Source organism: Falco punctatus, assembly GCF_963210335.1.
Source record: "Falco punctatus genome assembly, chromosome: 9".
NCBI classification, from domain to species: domain Eukaryota; kingdom Metazoa; phylum Chordata; class Aves; order Falconiformes; family Falconidae; genus Falco; species Falco punctatus.
The window spans coordinates 43577279-43601522 of NC_137589.1; the positions used below are offsets into that span (position 1 = coordinate 43577279).

General features: G+C 40.7%; 1 protein-coding gene across 19 annotated transcripts in view; it reads left to right on the forward strand.

Moving 5' to 3' along the window:
* STRBP (spermatid perinuclear RNA binding protein) overlaps nt 1-24244 on the forward strand; it is a 72960-nt gene that overhangs the window by 19332 nt on the left and 29384 nt on the right. For 15 of the 19 annotated variants that reach the window (XR_013930496.1, XR_013930497.1, XM_080402489.1 and 12 more), the window contains 8 exons: nt 5562-5737; nt 9014-9231; nt 13139-13304; nt 15983-16127; nt 21700-21794; nt 22207-22302; nt 23061-23172; nt 23762-23859. Coding sequence is in view for 17 of the 19 variants with exons in the window: in XM_080402489.1 (XP_080258615.1) it covers nt 5735-5737; nt 9014-9231; nt 13139-13304; nt 15983-16127; nt 21700-21794; nt 22207-22302; nt 23061-23172; nt 23762-23859 (933 nt within the window). In the remaining 2 variants the exon portion in view is untranslated. Of the gene's footprint in view, nt 1-3337; nt 3390-5561; nt 5738-9013; nt 9232-13138; nt 13305-15982; nt 16128-21699; nt 21795-22206; nt 22303-23060; nt 23173-23761; nt 23860-24244 lie in introns of those variants that run through there. The other 4 variants (XM_080402491.1, XM_080402478.1, XM_080402480.1 and 1 more) reach the window with 2 other exon arrangements.

The following is a 24244-nucleotide window of genomic DNA, read 5'->3' on the forward strand; positions in this document are numbered from 1 at the left end:
ATGTATATTTCTTTCTGAGATTGGATGGTATGGTTCTATATAAAGTACAGCATTTTATTTTTCAGGTGATTGTATATATGATCGCACTGTGCCTCTGCGTTCCTTTTTTAACCTTCCTGTTAGATGAGTGATGATTTCCCCTTAGACCGTCTTTTCTTCACCCTCTTTCCAAGAGCTAAAAATATAAGCTATGCTTTGCACATCCCTGTTTCCTTTTACCTTAGTATATCAATCTAGATTAACCGATTGTTTGGCTTGAATTCTTCAGCTGCTTTAATTACTTTACCAGTGGGGTCTATTTTGGCTGTTTTTTCATTCCTTGCTTTACAATCTGGAGGGGAATCCATGTGTTCTCCCACTGTCAGTTGCAAAGACTTTGTTGCATCTTTGAACCCAGGTCCCAAGTTCCCTGCCCACGCCTGTCCCCCTCGGCACAGCTGGACCCTCGGGGAGCTCTCTCAGTAGACGGGTGGGCAGCTGCTTGCCTTGCACTGTGAGCATCATCAGAGCTCTGGACCCTGGAAGATGACTTCCATTCCTCAATTCTGGTGATCACAGGTGCCATGAATCCAGGTCTGTTTATCAAGTGTGTGCCTGCCCTGTCTCTGGCACGTGTTAAAGCCAGGTGTTGGGGCTACCTGGCAGAGGCTAATCCTACAGGATTTCTGAGTCCAGGAGCCTTCTCTCGAAGAGACCTGTGAGAACAGGAGTACTAGACTCAAATGTCTGTTGTGTGAAGTGTAAGAATTTGCCAGAGGAAGTACCTTTCCCGCTTTGAACTCTAGTGTTGCTTTGTAATTATTCATTTGGCTGGAAAATTCCAGCCTTCTAAAGGCTAACCCAGATGCAACTTTGCCAGGAATTGCATTACTTGGAAAATAGTAAGACTACTATGAATATACAGTCTCCAGGTGAAATTGAATGCTGAGCATATTGTTGGAAGCAGTCTGAGCCTTATTAAATATGTATCCCAGTGTTAGAATTGCACTTCTTTACAAAATGCTTATATGACTGTGAGTGGCAAGAATTTCTTTTCATACGGTGGTGAAGAATGAAGAAACCAGTTCTGTACAGCGTACAGGGAGTTCGGATTTAAAGTAGTAAATATCTGCACAAGCAGAAGGTCAGTCATACTTTGCAGATTTCTTTGCCTCATACTCCTCACTGAATCCTCATGAATTGTATTTCTTATCTGTTCCCCTCAGTTTGTTGATACTTTTAACATGAGGGAAAACTATTTTGATATTTCTCTGTCAGTTACTTTGACATTAATCAACATTGCAGATCTTGTTTTGTTTGGTGTCTGGGTACATCATAAAAAGAGTTGCTGAAAGAGTTCAATTACAATATCAGCATCTCTGCCAAATGTATTGAGCTGTTCTGAAAAGCGGCTTGTCTTTTCTGACCCAGATACACAGTTTCCAACTGTGGGAGATGCTGCCAGAAAGACTCTTGGCAGAAGGCCAGCAATAAAATTATACTGCAGAAAAACACAACATATTTTCAGCAGTACTGTATAGGGTGTGACGAAAAATTACCTGTCTGCTGAATGCAAAGCAGAAATAAAAATAAACTTCCAATTTAAAATTGCAAGCCTCGTATTCTGACTATTGCTGACTTTTAAAGGTAACAAAAAAGGATATAAATTCCTTTCTATTACCGTGTCTGATACACCTCAGGCTGCATTAGATACTCACTGATTTGTTATTAGCAACCTTATTTGGCTTTGCTGCTCTGTTAACGTATACTCAGAGTGAGCTTAGGGTGATGTGCACTGTAACTGCAGTTCTCGTGGACAGACGCTGGTGTAAGGGTAGGTTAGGAGGGTGGAGGCCGTTTTTAGTGCTTCAGCTGAATATTGTTGGCATGTGCCTTCTTGGTGTAGCATTTAAAACCAATTTTCATGGCATCCTTCTTGGCCTGGCCAGGTGCCTGAAGAGCAGCTCGCTGAGGTGAGGGTTTGGAGGAGTAGAGTCCAGCGACCCTGGTTTACTCTTCTCTGTTGCACCATAACACTCCCCTGCGAGGTACCACGCTGTGCTGTGAGGGGGCATCAGAATGCCGAGCACAGTTTATATCTCCTTTCTGGAAGCTCGTAGCTCCCTGATTCTGCTGTTATCTTTCAGTCCCCGTGGAGCACAAGTACCTGTTTCTCCTGCTTTTTCACTTTTGTGTTCACTGGCGCTCAGAGGTAGCTAAGCACATTCATTACTTCTGGCTGTTTAAATGTCCGTCTCTTGGGAACACAACTGCCAGATGCAGGGATATATCCTACTACAAAGGCCTCATCTGAAATTCTTTTCGTTGTTTGTCTTGTGCCAAAGCATAAACATCCTCTGTGAAGGATGGAATGTTTAATGGAAACATTGCTAGACTGTCATGGTGTTTTAATAACATTTCTAATGTGTCAAATCCCCAGTGACTTTAAACCACACTGCAGACTCCACTCCGCTCCTCTGTGACCTGGTTTGGAGACAGCAAGTATTTACTCTTGTTTTACACTTTAGGGCCACATGATGCAGAGGTAAAGTGACTTTCCCAAGGTCACCTAGGTCTTGGTAGTGCTGGTAGCTTTTCCTAGAAATTTTTGTGCAAGTGTGGGTGGCAGCCCCTGGGTAAGACAAGCGTGCGTTTTAGTATTGTGCTTTTTATTCTGGGCATCAGCTGTTAGTTCCCTGAGGATGCAGGGACAAATATCCTGCCTGCTGTAGCCTGGTAGTAAAATAAGACTGTTGGATTTATGGAATAGCTGCTCACTTCACGTAATGCTTTCTGATGTGTTTTGTGCTGAGCTATGTTCTGCTGCCTTAGTCCATATGGTTGGAGCAGATTTGATTTTAGTTTTGCTTAATTTAATTCTGCATGCTGTCAAATGTACATTGTTCTGTATATTGTGTCTGCACTTTTATAGTAAACTCCCTCCTGTTTAGTGCTTTTGTTGAAAATTTTCTCTCAAAGTCTGAACTATATTAGGATTTCACTCCTGTGTTTATTTGTGTGAAATATTCTCGGGATGTTAATGAAAGAAGTTGTCTATCAGCTTCAACTCGACTTTCAGGATTTTTTTTCCCCAGCTTTCTGGATTTTATAGTAAAGGTCTCTTCACGATTCAGCTGTATATGCCCAGACCTTGGCCATTCACTGCTGAGAAAAAGGGCAGGTAGAATTGAACTGGTAAATACTCTCTTGCCACTGAAATTTGAAGCTGCCTTGGAAACAATATGTTTACTACAGCTTAAGGCAGAGTACTGAGAGGTGTCGGTGGTTTTGCTTCTCTGCCCAGTAGAAGATTAACGCCCATAGTAGCTGTGAAACATTTATTTTCAGTCTGTTTCAGGTTTTCAAAGAACACTGAAAAGCACTCAGCACATCCAGGATTGCACTCTGAGGTATGTCTGTTTCCAGAGCTTGTGATGTAGTTTGCAGACTTGCCCTCTAGACAACAGTCTGCTCAGCAGTTTAGTGGAGCACCAGAATTTGCTCAGCCAGCTTTCTCTGTCCATCTGCTTCCAATACCCTGTACAGGCTGATAAGCAACAGCTTGCAGTAGTCTTCGGAGGGAGGCCAGGCTGGAGTGTTGCTCGGAGTCTAGAGACACTGTACTGGGCATATGCTGCAGTCAGCAGCACATTCCAGTGTCCTCCTCTCTGCCTCGAATTGCCAAGTTACTGTTACCAGAGAAGATAGCAAACTGAAAATGTGAAGTGTAGGAGTCACAGGGAAGGAGAGTATGTGAAGATAGCTGGAATTCAGTTTGAAGAGAGAACTAACTTGAAATAGATAGATGGTCTAGAAACATGTCCCATAAAAGTCTCTCTAGCTTGCCATCTGCTGACTCAAAAGCATATTATTATTATTATTATTATTATTATTATTATATAAAAGCAAAACAAAAAGACCTCCTAAAGGGTGTGGTTGCTTCTGAAGGTGGAAAAGTTTGTGACTAACTCGTAGAATAAATAGTTCAAAAGCAGTAATTGTGTATTTTCCTTCTCAGCTGCCCCTGCTTGGCTTTCAGGATCTCTTAGGAGAAGAATCTGGTCTTACGAAAGAACATCCTCTTCCTTGATCGCTTCTGGGAAGCAATGTGGTAGAGTTCTAGTGTACCTCAGTTGGGTATTTAGCCTTTGTGGTAGGAAGTGAGGCCCTTCAGTGTTTTCGTTAGCTTGCTTTTCCCAAGTATTTTTAGTATAACTGCATTTAACTCTCTTGGGGTTTCTTCCTTGGCAATCTTTAGCTGCTGGAGCAGACAGGCCCCTGCACAGTGTTCTTGTCTGGCTGTTCTTTGTTTTACTCAATCCTACATCCTAAATTTGGTGGTGTGCGATACAACCAACTAACTATTAGGCACTTGCTGCCAAAGCTATTCGTCCTGTAAACCTGCTACATTTTTCCTTTACTAGGAAAGTAGTGAAGCAGGATTTGTTGCTGCCTTTCCCCTGGCATGTTGAGATCTCTATGGGATGCAACATTTTAATTATTCCCTGTCACACCCCTGAGGTTCAGGCATCTACTCTGCTTTCAAGTCATCTTGCCTATCCCTCTGCTGTTGCCAAACACGCTTTTAACCTCTAACAATGTCAGGATTCTCCGACAGACAATATGCAACATACTGCTGGAGAAGAAGGGATTGACTTGCAGGAGAAAAAGAAAACAAATTTGAGTGCGTGTGTCAGTCTGCAGAAATTTACTGACTGGGTTTCCAGTTGCTTCAAAATGTTGCTGAAAAGCTGACGCAACAATATGTGCAGTGAAAGGAAAACGGGACTTTTCTGCAAGGACTAGTGTCTTGCTATGCAATGAGCTTATGCTTTCCTCTCACATTACCTGCTCTGTTATTCTGCTCTTCTATTGTCTTACAGAGTGTTTGTTCGCAGTTCCTTATGCTGCCAGGCTAGTGTTTGTTTCTTAGTGTAGTACAAAAGGGTTGCTTTTGCAGGATCTTTTAAATGTTGTATGCTGTGAAAAGTGGTGAAAGACAGAAAAGGCCGTGTGGATTATTTCAGCTGAACGCTCTCACGAGTCTTAAGTCTTCGGTTTGTTACAATGTGCTTGTCTCTCTTTAAATAACGACTTGCAGTTATTGCCACCTGAAGTCTTAGTTCTTGTTGCACAGCATCTGACACATCCAGGATTGAGGGCTGCACTGGGGAGTTCAACAGATAATTACATTTTGATAATTAAATACAGGGGGTTTGATTCCTAATGTGCATGCGATGTAAAAATAGACACTTCTTGAGCTGGTTTCATATAGAGCATATTTGAGATGATGGATTTCTCATCTTCCTCATATGAGAAACTTAGGTTGCCAGGTGGCTGACAAGCCACACCGAGAGAAGCTCTGACTGGCATGGGTAAGTAGTTACATACGTGTGGGCACATTACAAAAAGTTGCTTTCCACAGTGACATCTGCTTGTTCAGGAATAAACGGATCAGTGACTGCCTCCCCATCTTGAAGCCTGCTTGCTTTAATCAGTGGTTTGACTCGATGTGCATCGAGCACTTATTGGAATTAACATGCCGTTTCTTCTGGTTTCAAGTTTTCTCTCTCTTTTTGCAGGTGAATTACAGAAAGTGACTACCAGAGCATCTTGGCTGTATGAACTCTTGAGCTGTCAAGGGACTAAGAGGCTTATGAAGAGGTTCTGTCAGGCAAAACAGTGCTTAGCAAAGACACCAAGGAGGAGGGAAAAGGAGAAAGGGAGGGAGAGAGAGCTGAAACACTAACAAACCATGGTAGGTATTTGTCATCTTTCATAGGGTTGCATTAAAAATATTCTCTGCTGACAGCCTTGCATGGGGCCTGATAAAAGGGGGGATTTTCTGACCTTGCACTAAATCAGAGATGGTGCTGCATGCTTGGAGCAAAGCAAATGAGGTCTGATATATTGTCAGCCTCTTAAAACCAGAGAGTTGTCTTGTGAGCCTGCATTACATGAATTATTAAATATGAACGAAGGGGATGCTCATAAGGTTTTCTAATAAAACTGGCATTAGCAAGCTGTAGCAAACAGCATGAGTGACCTTGAACTTGCAGATTGCATAACGAAATGCTGATATTCCCCTTCCACCTCTTTCTCACAAAACCAAGTGTTGATTATTCGTATTTGTGTGCGTGTGATTGAATGTGGTTCTGTGCCTGCATTGTTAATAGCGTGGATGATGTTGCTGTATATGGTTTAAATGAGGAGTTGTTTCTGATCTGCCTGGTACTGGTTGTGAATTGGGAGTGCCTGAGATGTTGAATTTGTAATGATGTGCAGGTATGAAGTATTGTGATGGTAAGATTCTGAAAAGGTGTTCACTAAAAGCCAATAAACCTTCCCAGTTCCTGAAAAATACTTGTGGAGAGCAGTTTAAGCATTTTTTTTTTAAGTCCTCTAAAGTTATTACTGAGATAATGGAAATGAGAATAAATGCAATAAATTTTAAATACAGTTCTCTAACATTTGTGTAGCTGATTGCTGCTATGAGGCTGTGTGTTTATATATATATCTCTAAAAAAAAGACCTAAGGTGAGACACTTCTTACAGAGCACAGAGGGAGGAAGAACACTTGACAAAGCAGAGTTGTCAATATATTTTATTTTAAAGTGTCCCATTTTTTGCTGCTATTTTTTACCTAAATTGTAATGAAGAATTGATCTTATTAGTCCGTCTTCATTAGAAAACAGTTGTCTTCTGATATAGGAGTTCGTAATTTGTTCCTGTTTTACTGTTTTTCCTAATTGATATTTCATGAGATAAGAGATGGTGGGGGTGAGTTAATAAATCCAGCTTATCAGTTTTCACTGCTGAACTGCAGCTTCTCTCTATATCCATGTGGCAGAGAAGCCACAAGAGGGACCTCCGGGAAGCATTTTGCAACCTGTGAAAGTGCTGGGGATGATACCAGACCCCGGCTGATGAGTTTCTTTTACTACCCAAATTGTCCATCTGGGTAGGAGCCCAGAAGTTAGGAAAGGGATGGTGTCACAATGATCTTCAGTGGAAGGGACCTAGTGAACACAATAAGCTGGGAAATCATGACCAGTTCCTTAACAAGGATTCAACCCAGAGGCCTTTGAGCATCTTCAAAGGCTCTGTGGCTGTTAGGAGTGCGTACTGTTACAAACCCATGAAGCAGGGAGAAAATGAAACCTAATTAAATTATTTAATGTGTAGGAGGAACAGAGGTTTTTGGTTGATGATTCCAAGTTCTGGGAGGCTTTCAGCAATGATTGATGTTTGTGTCTATAGAGAACAAGATATAGAGCTGCTCTTACCAGAGGTCTGTGCTGTGATCGCAGCAGGTCTGGGGCACTGTTTAGATCAAAAAAGTCTCATCTGGAATAGCGTGTGGCAGAAACCATAAGCTTCCTAGCACAGGTTACCCAACCGCTTAAGTTTACCTTCCTCAACAATATCACTAGGGACTCAGTTTCACTGCTGACTCTTTTAATTAGCACTCTAATAACTTCCTATTCTTTAAACTTATTTTTTTTTAAAGAAATTACTTAGTCTTTTCTTATTAGTTTGTCTCCGTCCTCATCTTCATTCATGCCTTTGTAAATCCCTGAGCAGTTTGCTAAGCCCCTTGCAGCAGTGTGTGTTGCCGATGACTTCATCTGCAGCCGCCATGGAACCCTAGCAGGGTGGCCGTCTGATGGCCGCCTGCTGAGGTGTGTGCCAATGTCTCTAGTGCAAGTGGAGGAGAGGTGGCTGCGCTCAGCACTTCCAGAACGTGCAAAGCTGCGTTCGGAGAGTATTGGTGCCTCTTACAAAACAGGAACCTTTTCTGTCTCCTTGTCTGCCCTCCTTTCCGCGTGCTTTACCCAGTCTGCTCTCACCCTGCAACACTTAGGTTTTAAATTTCCCTGCCTTGAAATGAGGTTACCTTTTGGAATAAGGAACCCTGGCTTTTCTCTTTGCTTTGAGCTATCCAGCTGCTGAAGGTTGACACAAGCCAACAAACATCGCTAAAATTCAGGAACTCCTTAATTCTTGCAAGTATTCCAGGGTAGGGAAGCCCCTCTTTCCTTCGTACTAATGCTCACAGCTTGTAGGTCCTTCAAGCAAGATCAAGGTCTGACTGATTTCTCACTGACTTTGAAAGCTTAATCTAAATAAACAAGCTAGTCAAAGGATGAGGGAGGTCTGTCTCTGACACTTAATGAAACTGGGAATGAAACTCAGAGGGTTTTTTGGTCCCCTGTTTTAGCACTCCAACCTTATGCTTAGCCAGCCAGACCATGTCCTCTCCTCAAAGAGAAGCATGGCAGGGGAGGGCAGGGAGAAGTGAGATAATGAAAATGAGAAAAAGGTGGGGAGGGGAAAGTCATGAAAGGACAAGACATAGAAACTCCACTTCTAGCCGTTGCAGACAAATGCATGCTACAGGTCTTGACCGTATTTTGTATCTACCACAACTGTAGATGGGTGCATGGAGTTCTCCCTTTTTCTGATTTGTGACCCGTGCACACTTCCACTTATGAGGCATGTACCAAACAAAAGATGAAATCCATCTTGCTTAATTTTTGGATATCTGTAACAGCTAGTCTGATGTAACAGTCTAGATTTCTGTAGTCACATGTGGGTGGGTGAGGAAATGTACCTCTGAAGCACAATTTATCTCATCCCAAAGTAGACATAAACTGCTTCAGATGTGCCTGGTAGACATAAACATGAACTGTGCTCCACATGTGCATGTTCCTCTTAGTAGCCAATAAAAGGATTCCAGAAGAGTTAAATTAAGGCATCAAATATTAGGTGCCGTATAACCCACCCAAGGCCTTATATGTTTTGCCAGCTTAATGCTGATTTTTGCACTGGTGTTTGCTTGGGTTTTTTTTTCTTTTTAAAATTTATATTTAAATAAAGATAAGAAATCACTCCTGTGTGATTTATAAGCAGTGGTCGTCATAAACCACTTTCCTACATCTGTCAGGGAGGATTCCCGTTCAGGCAATGTCCTTCTATCGATAATCCAATAACTTTGTTCTTTTTTCCCCCCCTGTTTCCCACTTCATAACAGAGATCTATCCGATCTTTTGCTAATGATGACCGCCATGTAATGGTGAAACATTCAACCATTTATCCATCTCCAGAGGAACTTGAAGCTGTCCAGAACATGGTATCAACAGTAGAATGTGCCCTTAAACATGTCTCTGACTGGATGGATGAAAAGAACAAGTCTACAAAATGTGAGGGTGATGTGGAAGCAAAGGAGGAAGCTGCAGAAAGCAATGCCAAGTGAGTGAGCTGAGCCTCATAATGTGTTACTGTACTGCTCTGAATTGGGTTCCTTTCCCTCTAAATAAGAGTCTTAGTGTTACTTGGTTCTGTTGCATATGAATGTTCACAGAAGGAAGTGGATATATTTGGACTTTTTGAGGTGGGAGCACATAGGGTTGAGGGCAAGGAATAGTAATAAGCCCAGTGTGGGCAGCAGTTGGTCTCTATTTCATTATTTATTTTACTGTAATGTTGTGAAGTTGCATTTGGCAGACAAACCTTTCAGTAGTTATAAGCGAATACACGTCCCTGTAACACACCAATGCAAATCCACAGCCATGTATTTTAGGGGCTCCTTCAGCTTAATGCACAAAAAAAGATTTTTATAAACTTTGTTTATTCAGCAAACTAACTTTTCTAAGGATCCATTGCCTTCCATTACTGTCATGGGTCAACCGTCCCTGTGTTACCAGCACAAATCCAAAACGTTAGCCCATGCACACTACTGGGAAGAAATTGAACTCAATCCCAGCCAAACCCAGTACAATTATGTAGTTCTCTACAGTGAAACATCTGTTTGCTCTCTGTCCCCGTCTGCTTCCTGACATAGTGCCAAGTTTTGTTCTAGCAGAACGCTGGTAGCCAAGGAAGAAGCAGTAACAATTAGTGGGGGGTTTTGGTGAGTTTGGGGGTTTGGAGGTTTTTTTCCTTCATTTTCTCTGTGTAAAACTTTTTAACTTGGACACTTCTGGCTCTTCAGTGCTTTCTGGGTAATCTGGTTGACATGCTCGCCAGCTCAGGTAAGTGTCTGTCCAGGTTATGATGAATTGGCTGCTGGTCTCCTGGTGCTTCACTTCCTAATCCATGACTTGAAAAACAGATTTCCAGTTCTCTGCACTTCCTGTGATCCAATACTTCTCCACTGAACTTCTTGGGACAGTCTGGTTACATCTGCAGCATAACCTGCACTAGAGATGCAGTCAGAGAACTCTTCCCACTTCCTTTCTGATGCTGCATGGAATATTAGTCCGCTGCTACATGGGCTTTGCCTAGTACAGTCTGATCTTAAAACTGATAAAGGAGGTTTATTCTTTTTCATATATTTGTTACATTTTCTGGCACCTTTTATGGCAGTGGAAGGTTTATTGTGAGACCTCTCTTGATTTTTGGTGTTGTGGTAAATAAGTGAAGTTGTTTACATTTTGGGATGGTGGAAGTGTAGCCTGCTCTAGCAGTAGTAGATGGAAATACAGACCCTGTATATTTTATACTTCTGGAGTAAGATACAGTTCAGTGCAAGTCATGGAAAAATACCTAACTCTGAATCAGGAAGACTGCATTAGGTTTTTAAACTGAAAAAATAGTTTACTGGCTTAATATGAAAGAGATGGTGATTACTGTTGTATTTATCAGTTATTCCTAAATGCATAAGGATGTCTGTCTGAAAATTCACAAGTTAAATACTGTTTCCTGTTTTATTGTAGTAACGTCGTTCTTGGTTATTTCCAAGTCTTCATAAATCTTTAGAGTAGCATTTAGGAAAGAAGGTGCAAAGCCCTGCTGTGCCTCACTATCTGGATGTACTTCAGTTTAGACACAAGAGATGCGCTGTACTAACTGGGGAAGTTTGTATGGCTGGGAGGGGCAGAAAGCATTCATGACTCGATCTGGTTTCTTGGCAGTGTTATGGATTCTGCAGAAAATTCTTCATGTGTTAGTAGTGGTTTTCCCCAGGTTTCTTTCTTAACGTTTAAGGTTGTCTTTGGTTATCTCTAGGATAAGGTTGTGGGCATGGGAGCTATTGAAATAAACTGCTTGCTCTGCGTGAAGTTTAAATGCAGCACCACCTACTCGGAATATACTGATCCACATAGGAAATGTTCAGCAGCATGAAGGCTGTTGCCTGATAGCCTTGGAAAAGTAAATATACAAATGGTCCCTCATTTGATGCCTGTGGTTTTCTGTTCCCTAATAAATATTTAACAAGTCTGATCACTGGCATTTTTGTGTAAGGCTGAGCTGTGATAATGTCACTTTTCTTTGGTGTGAAACGTATTCAAATAGAAATAGCAAAACACTTAAAATCATGAATATTTTTACATAAATTAACGTATAAATTGGTGTAAGACAGTGTGATTGTATTGACACAAGAGAATAATTGTAGTGGATTGGTAGGCTGCTTCTTTACAGATGGACAATTAAGTTTCGTCATCTTCTTGAGGAAGGTATTTAAGGTCAGTGTTTTGCTGAAGAACAGTCAGTCTTTCTTGATATGCAGGTGCTGTGTGTGGTGGTGCTGCCTTCCTAGCATTACTGATGATGGTTTTAGGTGTCTTCTGATGTTGGTAAAATGAGCACGGAATGGATTCTAAAAACCAAACAAATAAAAAAATGCCCCAAAAAACAAAAAAAAACAAAACCAAAATTAAAATCCAAGCTTGCAGTAAATGCTTTTGAGACCATTGGACAGCCTTGCTTTCACACATGTGTGTGGGATTTTTCATGCTTGTGTTCTGTTTGGAGTACAGATTTTATAAATGTCATTGTACTATTTATACATATAAAATAATTTCTGTGTCTGTGCATTTGTTTGGGATAAATTATTTTAGTATTCACTTTGTAAAGCCCTTTTAGCTTGTATTGTCCAAAAATATGTAACTGACAGTGTCTTAATGCTAATTACAAACCATATGTCAAGGAGTTCTGTGTTTTCTCATGTTTGCATCCAGATACGGTTGAAGTAGCATAGTTCCAGGGTGGAAGCTGAGATGATGTTTACTTTCTAACAGTTTTTGTTTGTTTGCTTCTGGCTATATCAAGGATGGTAGCTGGTTTGGGATTGCCACTTCATTTCCTGTGTCATTCCTTCTTTTCATCTGTCTACTGCTTAAGCACCTGTTCCTCCTCTGCCATTTAAAGCACATTAAGACAAAGACAGTACAATTATTAGATGAAGATACTTCTGAGTGAAGCTTGGGATCTGTGTGTTAACCCTTGATCACAGCATGACTGGTTTGGGTTTGTTGTTTATTGGGTTTGGGTTTTTTTTGTTTTATATCCAGCCTATCTCTCTGGATGGCAGGAATGATGTGAACAGGAATGCTCTGTTCCTGGCTGAGGTGGTTATGCTTTCTGTGGGTTTTGCAGTGGCGATGTGCCACAGGGCGTGGGATGCATCATGTGGCAACAGCTGGTGTTGAACTGTCAAAGATGCATTTCTTGCATTTTTCTTGATGTTTTTAAGCAATTCTAGCCTACTAAGCTGGTTTTTGTTGGTCTTGTTGTCTGTACTTTGGTTTGTACAAAACCAAAGTGTTCTTATGTTGCTTCCAAGGTTGCTTACTGTGGCTCATAAGTGCTCTGTGGAACCGTAGCTGGAAACTCGTAGTCCGACCTCTATTTCTATAGGTTTTAGTGGTAAGATTTGTTGAAGAAATTGTGCCTGAAAGGCTTTTGGAAATTAGAAGCTTTCCTGAAATGTCAGTTTGTAGTATGAGCTAAAACTTCAGAATTCGGTTGTATAATTTTAAAGATAAAGGTTTGAATGTATGGATCAACTAAAAGAAACATTGAAAAAGTGCATGGCCATGTTTAAAGTTGGAGTGTCACTAAAAGACAACTCAGATCACTTTTGAAAACGGTTTCTGTCAGAGAGCTCCTCTAGATTAATTATTTTACTCTTTTTGGTGGATCTGCAGATAGTGAACTTGGGTGCACTTGGTGACTTGAGCTAGGCTACATTTATTTTTTCACAGGAGCTACTTGCATAAAAGGAGTCTATGCCTTTCATTTTCTGATCAGTATTACACCATTTCAGCACCGTCATCAGTCCCATCTGTTTATCTCCTCACTGTGATAGGATAATACAATTATTTTGAATGTGTGAAAATACCATTTTAATTACTCCAAACTGTTTCATTTTCAGGGATCAAGGTGGTCGGACATTGTGTGGTGTTATGAGAATTGGCTTGGTTGCAAAGGGCTTGCTGATAAAAGATGATATGGATCTGGAGCTGGTTCTCATGTGCAAAGAAAAACCCACAAAGACCTTGTTATGTATAGTTAAAGACAATCTCCCAGCTCAAATTCAGGTGAGTTAATGTAGGGTAGTCCTCTAACAATGGCCAGTAGCACTGCAGGGTGTACTTGGGTAAAGGCTGGAACTTGTTCCAGGAAAAAAGACAAGTGGCACGGATTAAAGAAATAGAGTTTGAATCTAGGATGATATCTAAGGTGTGCGACACATTTTATGTAGTGACATAAAGTAGTTATTCACAAAATCTAACATCTTATTCCTGTTGTTGCCCACGCCCCATTTGTGATGTGGGTTTCCCATGATGGCAGTTAACCGTTCTGTTTGGTAACTAACCCAGCTGATTTTTGCTCTCTGGTCTGACCACTAACGTGAGCTACACTGCAGCCCCAGAAGTCTTCCCCATCAGGCATGTGAATCAGTCTGTATTGTTGTCCCCTGCCCGAACCTTAAGTTCTACACTGCAGCTGCTTTGCTTCACTTGGGCTGTTCCAAGGTAAACACCTCTGTACTCCTGAGTGAGAGCAAGCCACTTTAGGTGGTCACTCATTTTAGCTCATGTTAGTCATGAGCTCATAATTCTTTTTATTTATGGCTATTTAATTCTGATGTTGGCATCTAGTAGGCAGCACTTACAGCTGACATCGGTCTCTTTAAAGCAGCTAGGGATAATACCTTTTTCACAGAGTCAGTTTGAATAATCAGTCCAGCTTCCAGACTGACATATGCTGTTGCCGAGAAACTGCCCTAAAGTATTTCACTGCAAGTGTCTCTCTCCAAACCATGTCCAAACTTGATCTGCTTTTCTCCCGATCCGCTTTTCTGGCTTTGTTGACTTCCACATAGACAGTATGTGTTTTACCATTCTTGACAGCTGTTTGTTTTCACTGTTCACATAAAGGGCTTGTTTTAATGAGATAATGTTGTGCCTGCAGATGTGGCCCTATCCATAGCTGAAAATGCCAAGTATCTATTGAGTAGTAGAGAGTAAATTTTACTTGTTTGAAAATGATAGGGATGTGTCAAGTAGTAAAGAGTACATTTTTTTTTTTTTGTTTGTAGCGAGGCATGAGATGAGAAGGGTTGAAAGTGATAAGAAAAGTTAGCGTATGCTTCAGGAAAGTGACAACAGCAGAACAGATGTAATGAAAAGATGTGAAGACTGCAGTAAATTCAAGGGACAAGTAGTTAAGATCCTATGGGGAAGAATTGTGAGGAAAGGGATTACAGAAAAGATGAGTATTCTGACTCATGAAACAAGCTACAACCACTGTGGGCATGAAAGACAATGAGGGGTTCTGCAGATGCATCCGATGCAGGAGGAGGAAGGTAGGTGCCAGCCCACTGGTGGACAAAAAGAGCAAATGAGGTACAGGGATGTTAACAGTTCTGCTTTGCTGCTTTGTCGGCTCGGCTCGTAGTGAGCAGATGCTTACAGATTTTCATCCCAACAATAAAGGAGCTGAAGGAGTACAGATTGCAACGAGGAAAGAAGTTAGAGTATATGTTAGATACGCTCTAACTGTGTGGTCTTGCTGCAGCAAACTCACAAACAGAAGGGGCAGCTTTAGGACTCTGACCCACCTGTGGTTATCTTTGCACTTCTGGAGGTTGAGGGAGGTCCCAAAGGACTACTGAAAGACCTGCAGACACAGATCACTTGAGATAACTCTGATACAATCCACAATGGAACAAATTATAAGGTGGTTGGAGTATTATCTACAAAAGAAATCTAAGCAAGAACTTAAAAGTTTCTTGAAAACAGTTTAAAGCCCACTCAGTTTATTGGTGTGCTGTCAAGAGAGGGAGGTCATGTTTTCCAGGCATTGTTAGGGATCTCTCCTGGCACTGGTATTAATGAGTGAAGTGGGTGACAGTGTTGTCTTGCATCCAGTTTCAAGCACTGTGTGGAAAGGGAGTGAGAGGGATGGGTGGACAAATTGGAGAAAATCAGACAAGTGAGAATGAGCACCTAAGAAACCCACATAATTAAAACTTACCTGGTTAGGAAAAAGTCAAGACATAATGCAGGTGTAGGTTTTAAAAGACATTAATGGTTATTTATAAAGGGACAGTGATTCAGTGTTTCACATGACTGCCAAAGGTAGGGTGAGAAGTAATTGGAACTGCAGCAAGGAGCGTTTTCTGTTGCAAAATAGGTCATCTAAATTATATCTGCAGCTAAGGATCAGAATAGACTATTTGGAGAGGTGGCAAAATCTCTGTTGCTAGGGCATCTGAAGATATCTTAGGGTTGGTAGGAGATGGCCGAGGTACGTTTGGTTCTACTTCATGGCAGGTACGTGGACTAGGTGAGCTGGTGCAACTCTGGCCCTGGAATCTGTCATCCGTTTGCACTGACAGTTACGGTTGTGTTGGTCATGCCACATATGAGAGCTTTTACATTTAGAGGTAGCAGTACCTGAGAAGTGTGTACTAACTAAGAACAAAGGTTGCTGGCGGTATTTGGCATGCTAGCAGCTATGAAAAAGTTAAAAAAGAGTGATAGCCTAGTGGAACTACTCGGTGTTCTTACTAAACTTGAAGATCTTTATTTTTTTTGTAAGCATGTTACTGGGGTTTTTCTGTTTGTTTTTAATGAGGGAGGCAAGGTCTTACTTGTTATTGCAATGTCTGGTAGGCTTCTCATTAGTTAAGAGGCATATGCACATACAGAGATTTTGCAGTTTTTCAGTTGATTGGGAGATTCTTGAAATCTTTCTTGGTGACTTTCAGAAACTTACAGAAGAGAAGTATCTCGTGGAGGAGCATGTAAATGAGGCAGCTATTATTATTCGTAACACAAAGGAGCCCAAGCTAACTTTGAAGGTGATACTTACATCCCCTCTCATTCGAGATGAAGCAGAGAAGAAGGAAGGAGGTACACAGAGCGTTTTAACTTGTTTTTAAGACTGTTCTATCTAAATGCCCTGACTGTGCAGCACAGGGTTAATTGGGAAGTAGGTTTTTAATTGTGCATCATGGAGTAACTAGATTGGCTATTGCCACCATAGGTTACCTTATCTGTGCCTTAAAAAGACAACAGTCACTTAATTTTCATGTAAAATATGCATAGCTTTCATTTGCAAGCAATATGCCTACATTGATAACCTGGATGTACAAGTAGATCTTAGTTCTCCTTTTTTTCAGACTTGCTAGTTAATTCTTGAGCACCCCAGCGCTGCACAGTCTTGTTTTCGAATTAAGTCAGTCAAGTGGGATTGGTTGGTAGTATCTTGAAAACCTCATAAAATTATTTCTCCTTTTACATAAAAACACTCTCCTGCAAAGCTCGCAAGTATGTCATCCTGGCCCTCAATTTTTATTAATTGATGATACGTATGTGTATGTTTCTAGCTTTTAAGAGTTTCCTAACTGGGATACAACTGAAGTTGCAGTGCTGTAACACAGCACTTTTGCTTCCGAATTGAATGTTGTACCTCATGTCCTTAGAGCAAAATAGATATAGCAAATGGTAACTTAGTTTCTTTCTGTTCCTTCTCCCTAACTGCTTGATGTCCAATGTAGTTCCATGCCCCTTGTTCAAGGAATGTTGACTGGTAGTATCAACCAGGTTGGAAACAAACACAGAGAACTAGAGAAGAGCAAATGTAGCCACACTTTGTTTCATTTTTAGACTCTTGTCAGTAATTTCTGCTTCCGCTTCCCAAACCTGTCCCTAGAAACTTTGCCACTGGATGATGTCAGACCTTTGACCAACTGGCCACTCTCTGTCATGACAACTGAGGCAGCTGGGCCCATGTGGGCTAGGGAACTCCCTGTTGCTCTCTTCCCATTTCTAGACTTGCCACAAGTCCTTTGCTTCCTCCCTTCTCCCACATGAAATACCGACACAATGAGAAATGTTGGTCAGTTTCTCCTGGTTTTTGTTTGAGGCCATGGCAGGAAGGATCCCTTTTCAAATGAAATGTTACACTTCAGCAGCAGTTGGATGCAGAAAAATCTTACAAAACAGATGAATGGCAAAGATTCCCTAATTGCAATGTCTGCTTATTCTCAAATTAGTAACCATGCTCTTTTGCAAGACCATTTAAAAATAAATTGCATGTTACTTCAGTTATTCTTCAGCTTCCCATAAGATGCTGAGATCAGCCCTGTAGTTCTTGCAGCTGATCCATATTTGTGAGAAAGAGCACAAAGTGCGGAACAAATTTTAATGGTAAAGGATTAATAAGATTCTCACAAGGGGATGCAGTTTTGCACAAAGGTTTCTGTCCAAGTATTTTCTTGCAAAAAACGATGCCTTTGTGGCAGTAAACTCTGGGGACTCCTGAACTCATCACAAACTGAGTGAGGATTTGGATTTTTATGCTTTCCTACATTTAAAATGTGGGCGTTTTGTTTTGTTTTCAGTATCTTAAAATATTCTTCAAGACTCTGTACTAATTTCTTTTAAACTTAAAATGGTTTTACTACCTCCCTTAAGAGTGCTGTTACGCTGTCATTTCTGTACAGCTGACAAGACAGTTAACAAGGTAATTGATCTTGTTTTAAAGCCCAGGTTCTTTGACATTGATTCAACACAAGTGAACAGAATCATTTATCATATTCCTTTTCTAAGGTATGTGAAAAGTTATGCAGATGTCACTAAGTAAATTTAAGAGGGGCATTTTTTTTTTGTATTTCCAACCATATTTAGGTCACTTTCACTTAGATTCAGACCAAAAAGGTTTCATGTCTAATATCAAGGGAAGATGACTCAAGAGAAAACTGTCTGCTGAAAATACCTTGATCACCTCTCCAAAGAAAGTACTGCCATATTTTTTCAATACTCCTGAATAATGCCAACCAAATGTAAATATACTTTCTACGCAGTTTTAAAAACTGTTTTGAGTTTATTCCCTACATCCTTTTGAATGAAGGAGCTCAAAATGCTTCTCAACTTGCCTTTCATCTCACTGTAAGATAGGCGGTGGGGTTGCAGGCGCTGTGGCTGGCTGCCCGCCCGCTGGCACCCAGGGAGCGGCGTGGCACGAAACTGACCAAGGTTTCAGGTTCGGTGTGATTAGCACTAATCTGTCCTCTAACCAAACCGGCGAGGTTAGGCGTAACGGACCTCGTTATCAGTGCTCCCATTTGTTCTGTAGGAATGCTGTGTGTGCCTTCATGCCCTGATGTCAGAATGTATTCGAAAAACATGCCTGGATTTCTCTTCAGTCCCCACCTCTTTGGAAAAGTGTTCATGTTTAAGATGTGGTGTTCATCCTATTTGTTTTTGCTGCTTGTTAGCAAAAATAAATAGTGGACCAGTGTGTGTGTGCATTTCAGTGTTTCTCACAAACGGCTATCCATAAAGCTCTGCTGTCTCATGTGGACTTGAGAAGTCAAGCACCTAAAATTCCTGCATCTTGCATCTGTTTAAAATTCAAACTTCTTAAGAAACTGAATTTTTAGTCATAGCATCAAATATAAACCAGGCTTCCCAGACCAGAACATTGTAGCTTGTAAATCAGTCATTGTTACTGAGCGTACAGTAACAACAAGCTTATGCAATAATGAACAAGTTCATTTACCAAAGTGGGGCTGAAATCAACCTTGCTCCTTGCGCAGCTGCTGCATAAACAGTCCTGCCTCTGCTGCTGCCTTTGCCGGGCAGACGCAGCCAGCGATGCTCCAAAGGTGCCAAGTGCCTTTGAAGGGGCAACGAGTGACAGGTTTACCTTGCCTCTGTGGAGAAGACAACGCTCCTCGTATGGCTGGCTGCAAATGAATGAAGTTGGCAGCTACTGTGTGAAGAGAACACATGCAGCAAGCAGGGAGAGAATTACTGAAGGATTGGTTCTGGGCTGCATAGTGTGAGCTAATGTCAGGGCTTTATTATTAACTGTTCATTAAACTCCTTCTATCGTTGCCCTTGTTAAAACCATGAGAAAAAAAGTAAAGCTGTGCAATCACATTTGAAAATTTTGATTGGGTCTCACTTTCCTGACTGGCAGAGCATGAAGAAACATGCCATTCTCCTGAGGGTATCGAAAGGGAGCCTGCTGCAAGCCGCTCGCCCTCTTCACTGCCTGTTCTCTTCATCTTTCTGTTTAATAGAATCTTGCACCCAAAAGTTGGCTGACTGCAACATCTGCGAAAGGTGCTCAGGACCCTAAGTACTGAAATTCCAATGGGCAAAATCCTCCAAGATACCTGTAATTTAGACCTTTGGCAACAGCCTTACTCCTGTAGGAAAAAGCGTGATTCTAACTTGTTGAAACAAATTAAATCTTACAAGGTTTTTCATTCACCTGAGTGGCAGATGACACACATTCTGTTTATGTTTTGTAGTTTAAAGGAAAAATGAATTTGCTTTGTCAATGGCTGCAACAAACTTTAGCAGAGCCTTGTACAATACTAAGTAAGTCTCTAGGTGTTTAAAGATTCGGTTCACTGCAAACAATGATTTTGCAATCAGTCACCTTTGCCATTTCTAACGTTTTAAAATAAGATTCTGATCATTCATTGACAGTAGTTGTTTTGTACATGAGCTTTAAGCAGATGTTTATATTGTCCACAATAAAGTTTTCTTACAGAACTAGAGATGTACATTCAGTAATTGTGTGCCACAAAATGTTACTCCTGAAAATGATGAAACTGCAAAGGAAATCTAGAAGCAAATCTTGTGTTTCAAAGTGACCTTTTGTGCTTGTAGAAATCCAATGCTTTGAGACTTTGCAGCTTTTATTTGGAAAACTGGCAAGAGGTGTGATTAATCCCAGTATTGTCATACTGTTGATGAGGGCAATAAGAAACAATGCAAATATCTGCTGCGAAGTTCATTGGGGTTAGAAAATAAGCTTATAGCACTTGAGTCTTCTGCCGACAGCAGAGCCAGCAGGTGCAAACCGCAACTATGAACTGTCACGACAAGATACCTGGTTCTGTTCAGTTTTACACTGTGGTTTAATTTTTTCTTGTTTTGGGGTGGGGTTTTTTTTTGTTTTGGTTGTTTTGGGGTTTTTTTTTAGCTTTGGGCTCTTTTATCCATCATAACATAATGTGCTTTTACCAGAGTAACCTTCCCCTGGAATGGCATAGGAGGTGAAGCAACTTTAACGTTAAAGATGCAGTTGCACATGTAACCAGTACTATCCAAAGCAACCTGCAATAATGTACTTTGAGGTGTTACTAATAAACTGTACTACATACAGACTGATGGTACTTGCTGGATTTTGCTTATCTAGCATAGTCTTTAATTTGTAATGGATATTGTTTTTCATTCAGATCTGCATAGCGGTCTTGAAGACCTGGAGAGCTGACTGCTGTGAATAATGAAAAGACTGTATTTCCAAATTATTTATTTTGAAATAAAGACTAATAGTGTACTCATGGGAAATTAAACATATTCAAAGTTTTAGTTGAGCCATGGATTTATTTAGTTCTTCTAAAATGTTCTCATGTTAGCTAAAAACTAAAATATTTTTAACCAGATTTCATAGATATGCAAGGTCTGTCATTTGTTCAGAGTTTCCAGAGAATCTGGATGCTGATAGATACTTAAGATTAAAAAAAACCATAAATCTAGGGAAGAAAGGACTGACACGTGATGTCCCTCAATATAAAACTGGATGTGACTGCTAAAAGCAGTTTGTTGCATGCTGGATAAAGAAAAGAGAAAGGGGAAAAAACCAAAAGTGTGTAAACCTGGACAGAAGATATCAGTGTCTTGTCTCTCAAAGACGACTTTGAATTTCCTCTGTTAATTTCAGTTGCTGTTGGGAAGAGTTTTACAAGAGGCGGCCACCTCTCTAGTACACTAATAATCTGGAAGTTACCAAATTTACTCACTTCTTTCATATGTTCTTGTTATATGAAAGACTAATCTGACTGTAAAATATCTTACTAGCATTTCTGGTATATTTCTTTCATTGAATTATATTGGCTAGTACTGTTCATGCAATAATATTTCAAATATATTCAGTGTTTTTCTTTGGAATTCTCAACAGTTGCATGGACATAACTTCACTTTCTACTGATTACAGGGGGGTTTTTTATACCCTTACAAGAATATCTTCCTTTTGTCAAAAGAAGCTTGTCTCTTTGAAATTCTCTGCCACCTTTGTGCCATGAAAGTCACAAAGGGAAAGAAGAGGGGAAAAAAGTGCCCAATATAACCCAACAACAAAAAAAAAGAACCAAAAAAGAGGAAAGTGCTATATAGCTATTTTCTGCCCTGAAATGTGTTCTACATTTTTAATAAGATCCCAGATTGTCTGTAGCAGTGGCCATCTTTATTATTACTATTATTTTACAAGGAGTGAATGCCTTTGCTTCTGTTGCACACGTGCACATTTACTACCTTTAATGGCTTGTTTAAATTAAATAACACAGTGCACTTAAATTCTGGGAGTCTTATTATCTCATTGAGATGCTGCCACTCTTTTTGTATTGTGACAGAAACCCCTTGGTCAAATTGTATCTGTCTCTTTTTATCCCATTTTTACCAGTAGATAATGTTGCGATGAAAGATCCTCCGGACTTATTGGACAGGCAGAAATGCCTGGAGGCCTTGGCGTCTCTGCGGCACGCCAAATGGTTTCAGGTTGGCTATTTGTTCTTACCTTGTTGTTATTGTAGCCTTACGAGGTTTAATTTGAGACAGTTTTAATTTTAATGCCTCTTTAATGTCTGACTAGCCCCTAATAGAGCAAAGGTCTAGAATTCTGAATTCAGTGCTGTACTGTGCAAGGGCAAACGTGACAGGTAGACAGCCAGCTGGTCTAGAGTTGTCATGAGGCTACAAAAGCAATCTTGACATTTTGCTTTCTTTTTTATGTCTCTCTAAATTGAAGTATTTTACTTTTATGTAACTCTTTTTATTTTGCATGAAGCTGATTAAGTAGTAATAATAATAATTAAAAAAATCTATCCCAGGACTCTGTGCATTTAAAAAGAAAAGCAAAATTGAAGGCCAGGTTTTTGCAGGTGTATTGGAATCATTTTGTTTGTTTTAGGCCAGGGCAAATGGACTAAAATCATGTGTAATTGTCCTTCGTATTCTGCGGGATTTGTGCAACAGAGTCCCCACGTGGGCACCACTGAAAGGATGGGTAAGTACAGAAAGAGTTGAAGGCCACAAGGTCGGGTCTCAGGTCTCCTGAGAACTGTAGCAGTGTCTGGATTGGAGAAGACAGTGCATTGTATGAAACACCTTAAACCCCCCTTCCTTTTACTCCTCACTAACTGTGACCCATGTAGGGAAGTACTTGTAGGAAGGAAAGAGAACACAAGTACTTGTTCAGTCCTTAGGGTGTACAGATGCCATGGAAAGAGACATAATGCTGTGGGCCTTGCACATCCTCAAGGATTTGCAATAGAGTCTCACTTGGTGCTTCTAAATTTAACTTTTCAGAAATATCCCCAAGAATATTTCTGAGAATACCGTGAGAGTGCTGCTCCTACCAGAGGTTACTATGTCATGTTGGCAGGTTTGGGGAGGCCTAAATGCTCTGCGTATCCAGCGAGGAACACTGTAGCTCAGTGGAGCCAGTGTTTTTTCTCACATAGAACTGACAAACCTTGAGAGGAGGAGAATATTCATGTGACTTGGCTTTAGAAGGCTCCTCCATTTAGACTTCCTGGGCACTTAATGGAGAGCAGTTGGTTTCCTCAAAAGATGACTCAGGGCAGGGAGCAAATACACATGCCATGAACTGTCCTCTGGGATGTCTGTCTCTGTCAGTTAGAGCCGTAGTGGATTAAAAATGAAGCGAGCTGATGTGAATATTCTTCCCCTCTACCCCTCCATATTTAACTGCAGTTACAGTTACCCTTGTGTCCATACTAATCATAATTTAATGTCTTCTAGCCACTCGAGCTTATATGTGAAAAATCTATAGGTACTTGTAATAGACCTTTGGGCGCTGGGGAAGCGCTGCGACGAGTAATGGAGTGTTTGGCATCTGGAATCCTGCTTCCTGGTAAGGGGACAGATTAACTTCAGGAATATCAAAGGTTGATCAGACAGCCTTAATGTTTTGCTGTGGCTGTGTGATTAGATGAAAAACGCCTCCCTTGAACTCCTAACCTGCAGTGGAGCTAAATGAATAATTTGTTGTTTGAAATTAAGAGGAAATAAAAAGAAAAAAAGAAGCTGCATGATTGTAACTGTTTGATTGAGTACTTCTAAAGCGGAAGTAGTTAGTGGGGAATGTTAGGTTTGTTTATAAATTAACCCTAGTAGACTTAATGACCATCTGTTTTCTGTAGATTCATTAAAATCTACATATCTATCCAAATTATATGTTTTTTTTAAACTTACTGCTTTTAGTTCATGCTATTACGTATGTGTGTTGTTAACCCTGGTAAGTTCTGTGGCCATTGCTGCAAGGGAGTAAAATCTCGGGGTTAGCTTGCTTTGTATGATGTTTGAATCCTTTACTAGAAAAGGCGCACTTCCTGCTCAGCTGAAGACTGAGATTAGCTGTTACAATGTCCCATCAGTCCCCATTTTCATATTGCTTCTCATTTACTACTCTCAATAATCTGCTTTGCCTCTTTTCCTCCTAGGAGGCCCTGGTCTGCATGACCCCTGTGAACGGGAGCCAACAGATGCTTTGTCTAATATGACAGTCCAGCAAAAAGAAGCCATTACACACAGTGCTCAGGTAGAAAACATACATCTGAGGAGCTAGATACTGTAGCAGTGAAGATTTTAGCTTGTTAATACAATTTATTCTCTGCCAGGATAGCTTATTTTAATGGCAGTCCTGACAGTTTTTCTGGCGCACTGCCCTGGAAGGATTAAAGGATAGTTGATGAGTGCAAGAGTTAAAGGTATATGAAATCTAATCCTCACAAAAGCAGTCAAATGGCTGCGCACCGCTTGTGTCCCACCTCAAGTGCTTATGGCACAGAGCCCTTGAGTATGCTCCCTGTCAATGTGGCCTGCACTTTGTATTACAGAAATTGAGTTTAAAATTTTTAGACATTAGCATTACTTATAGCTATCATAGAAGATAGCTGTAGAAGCTGTCTTCTCATAGAAGTGTC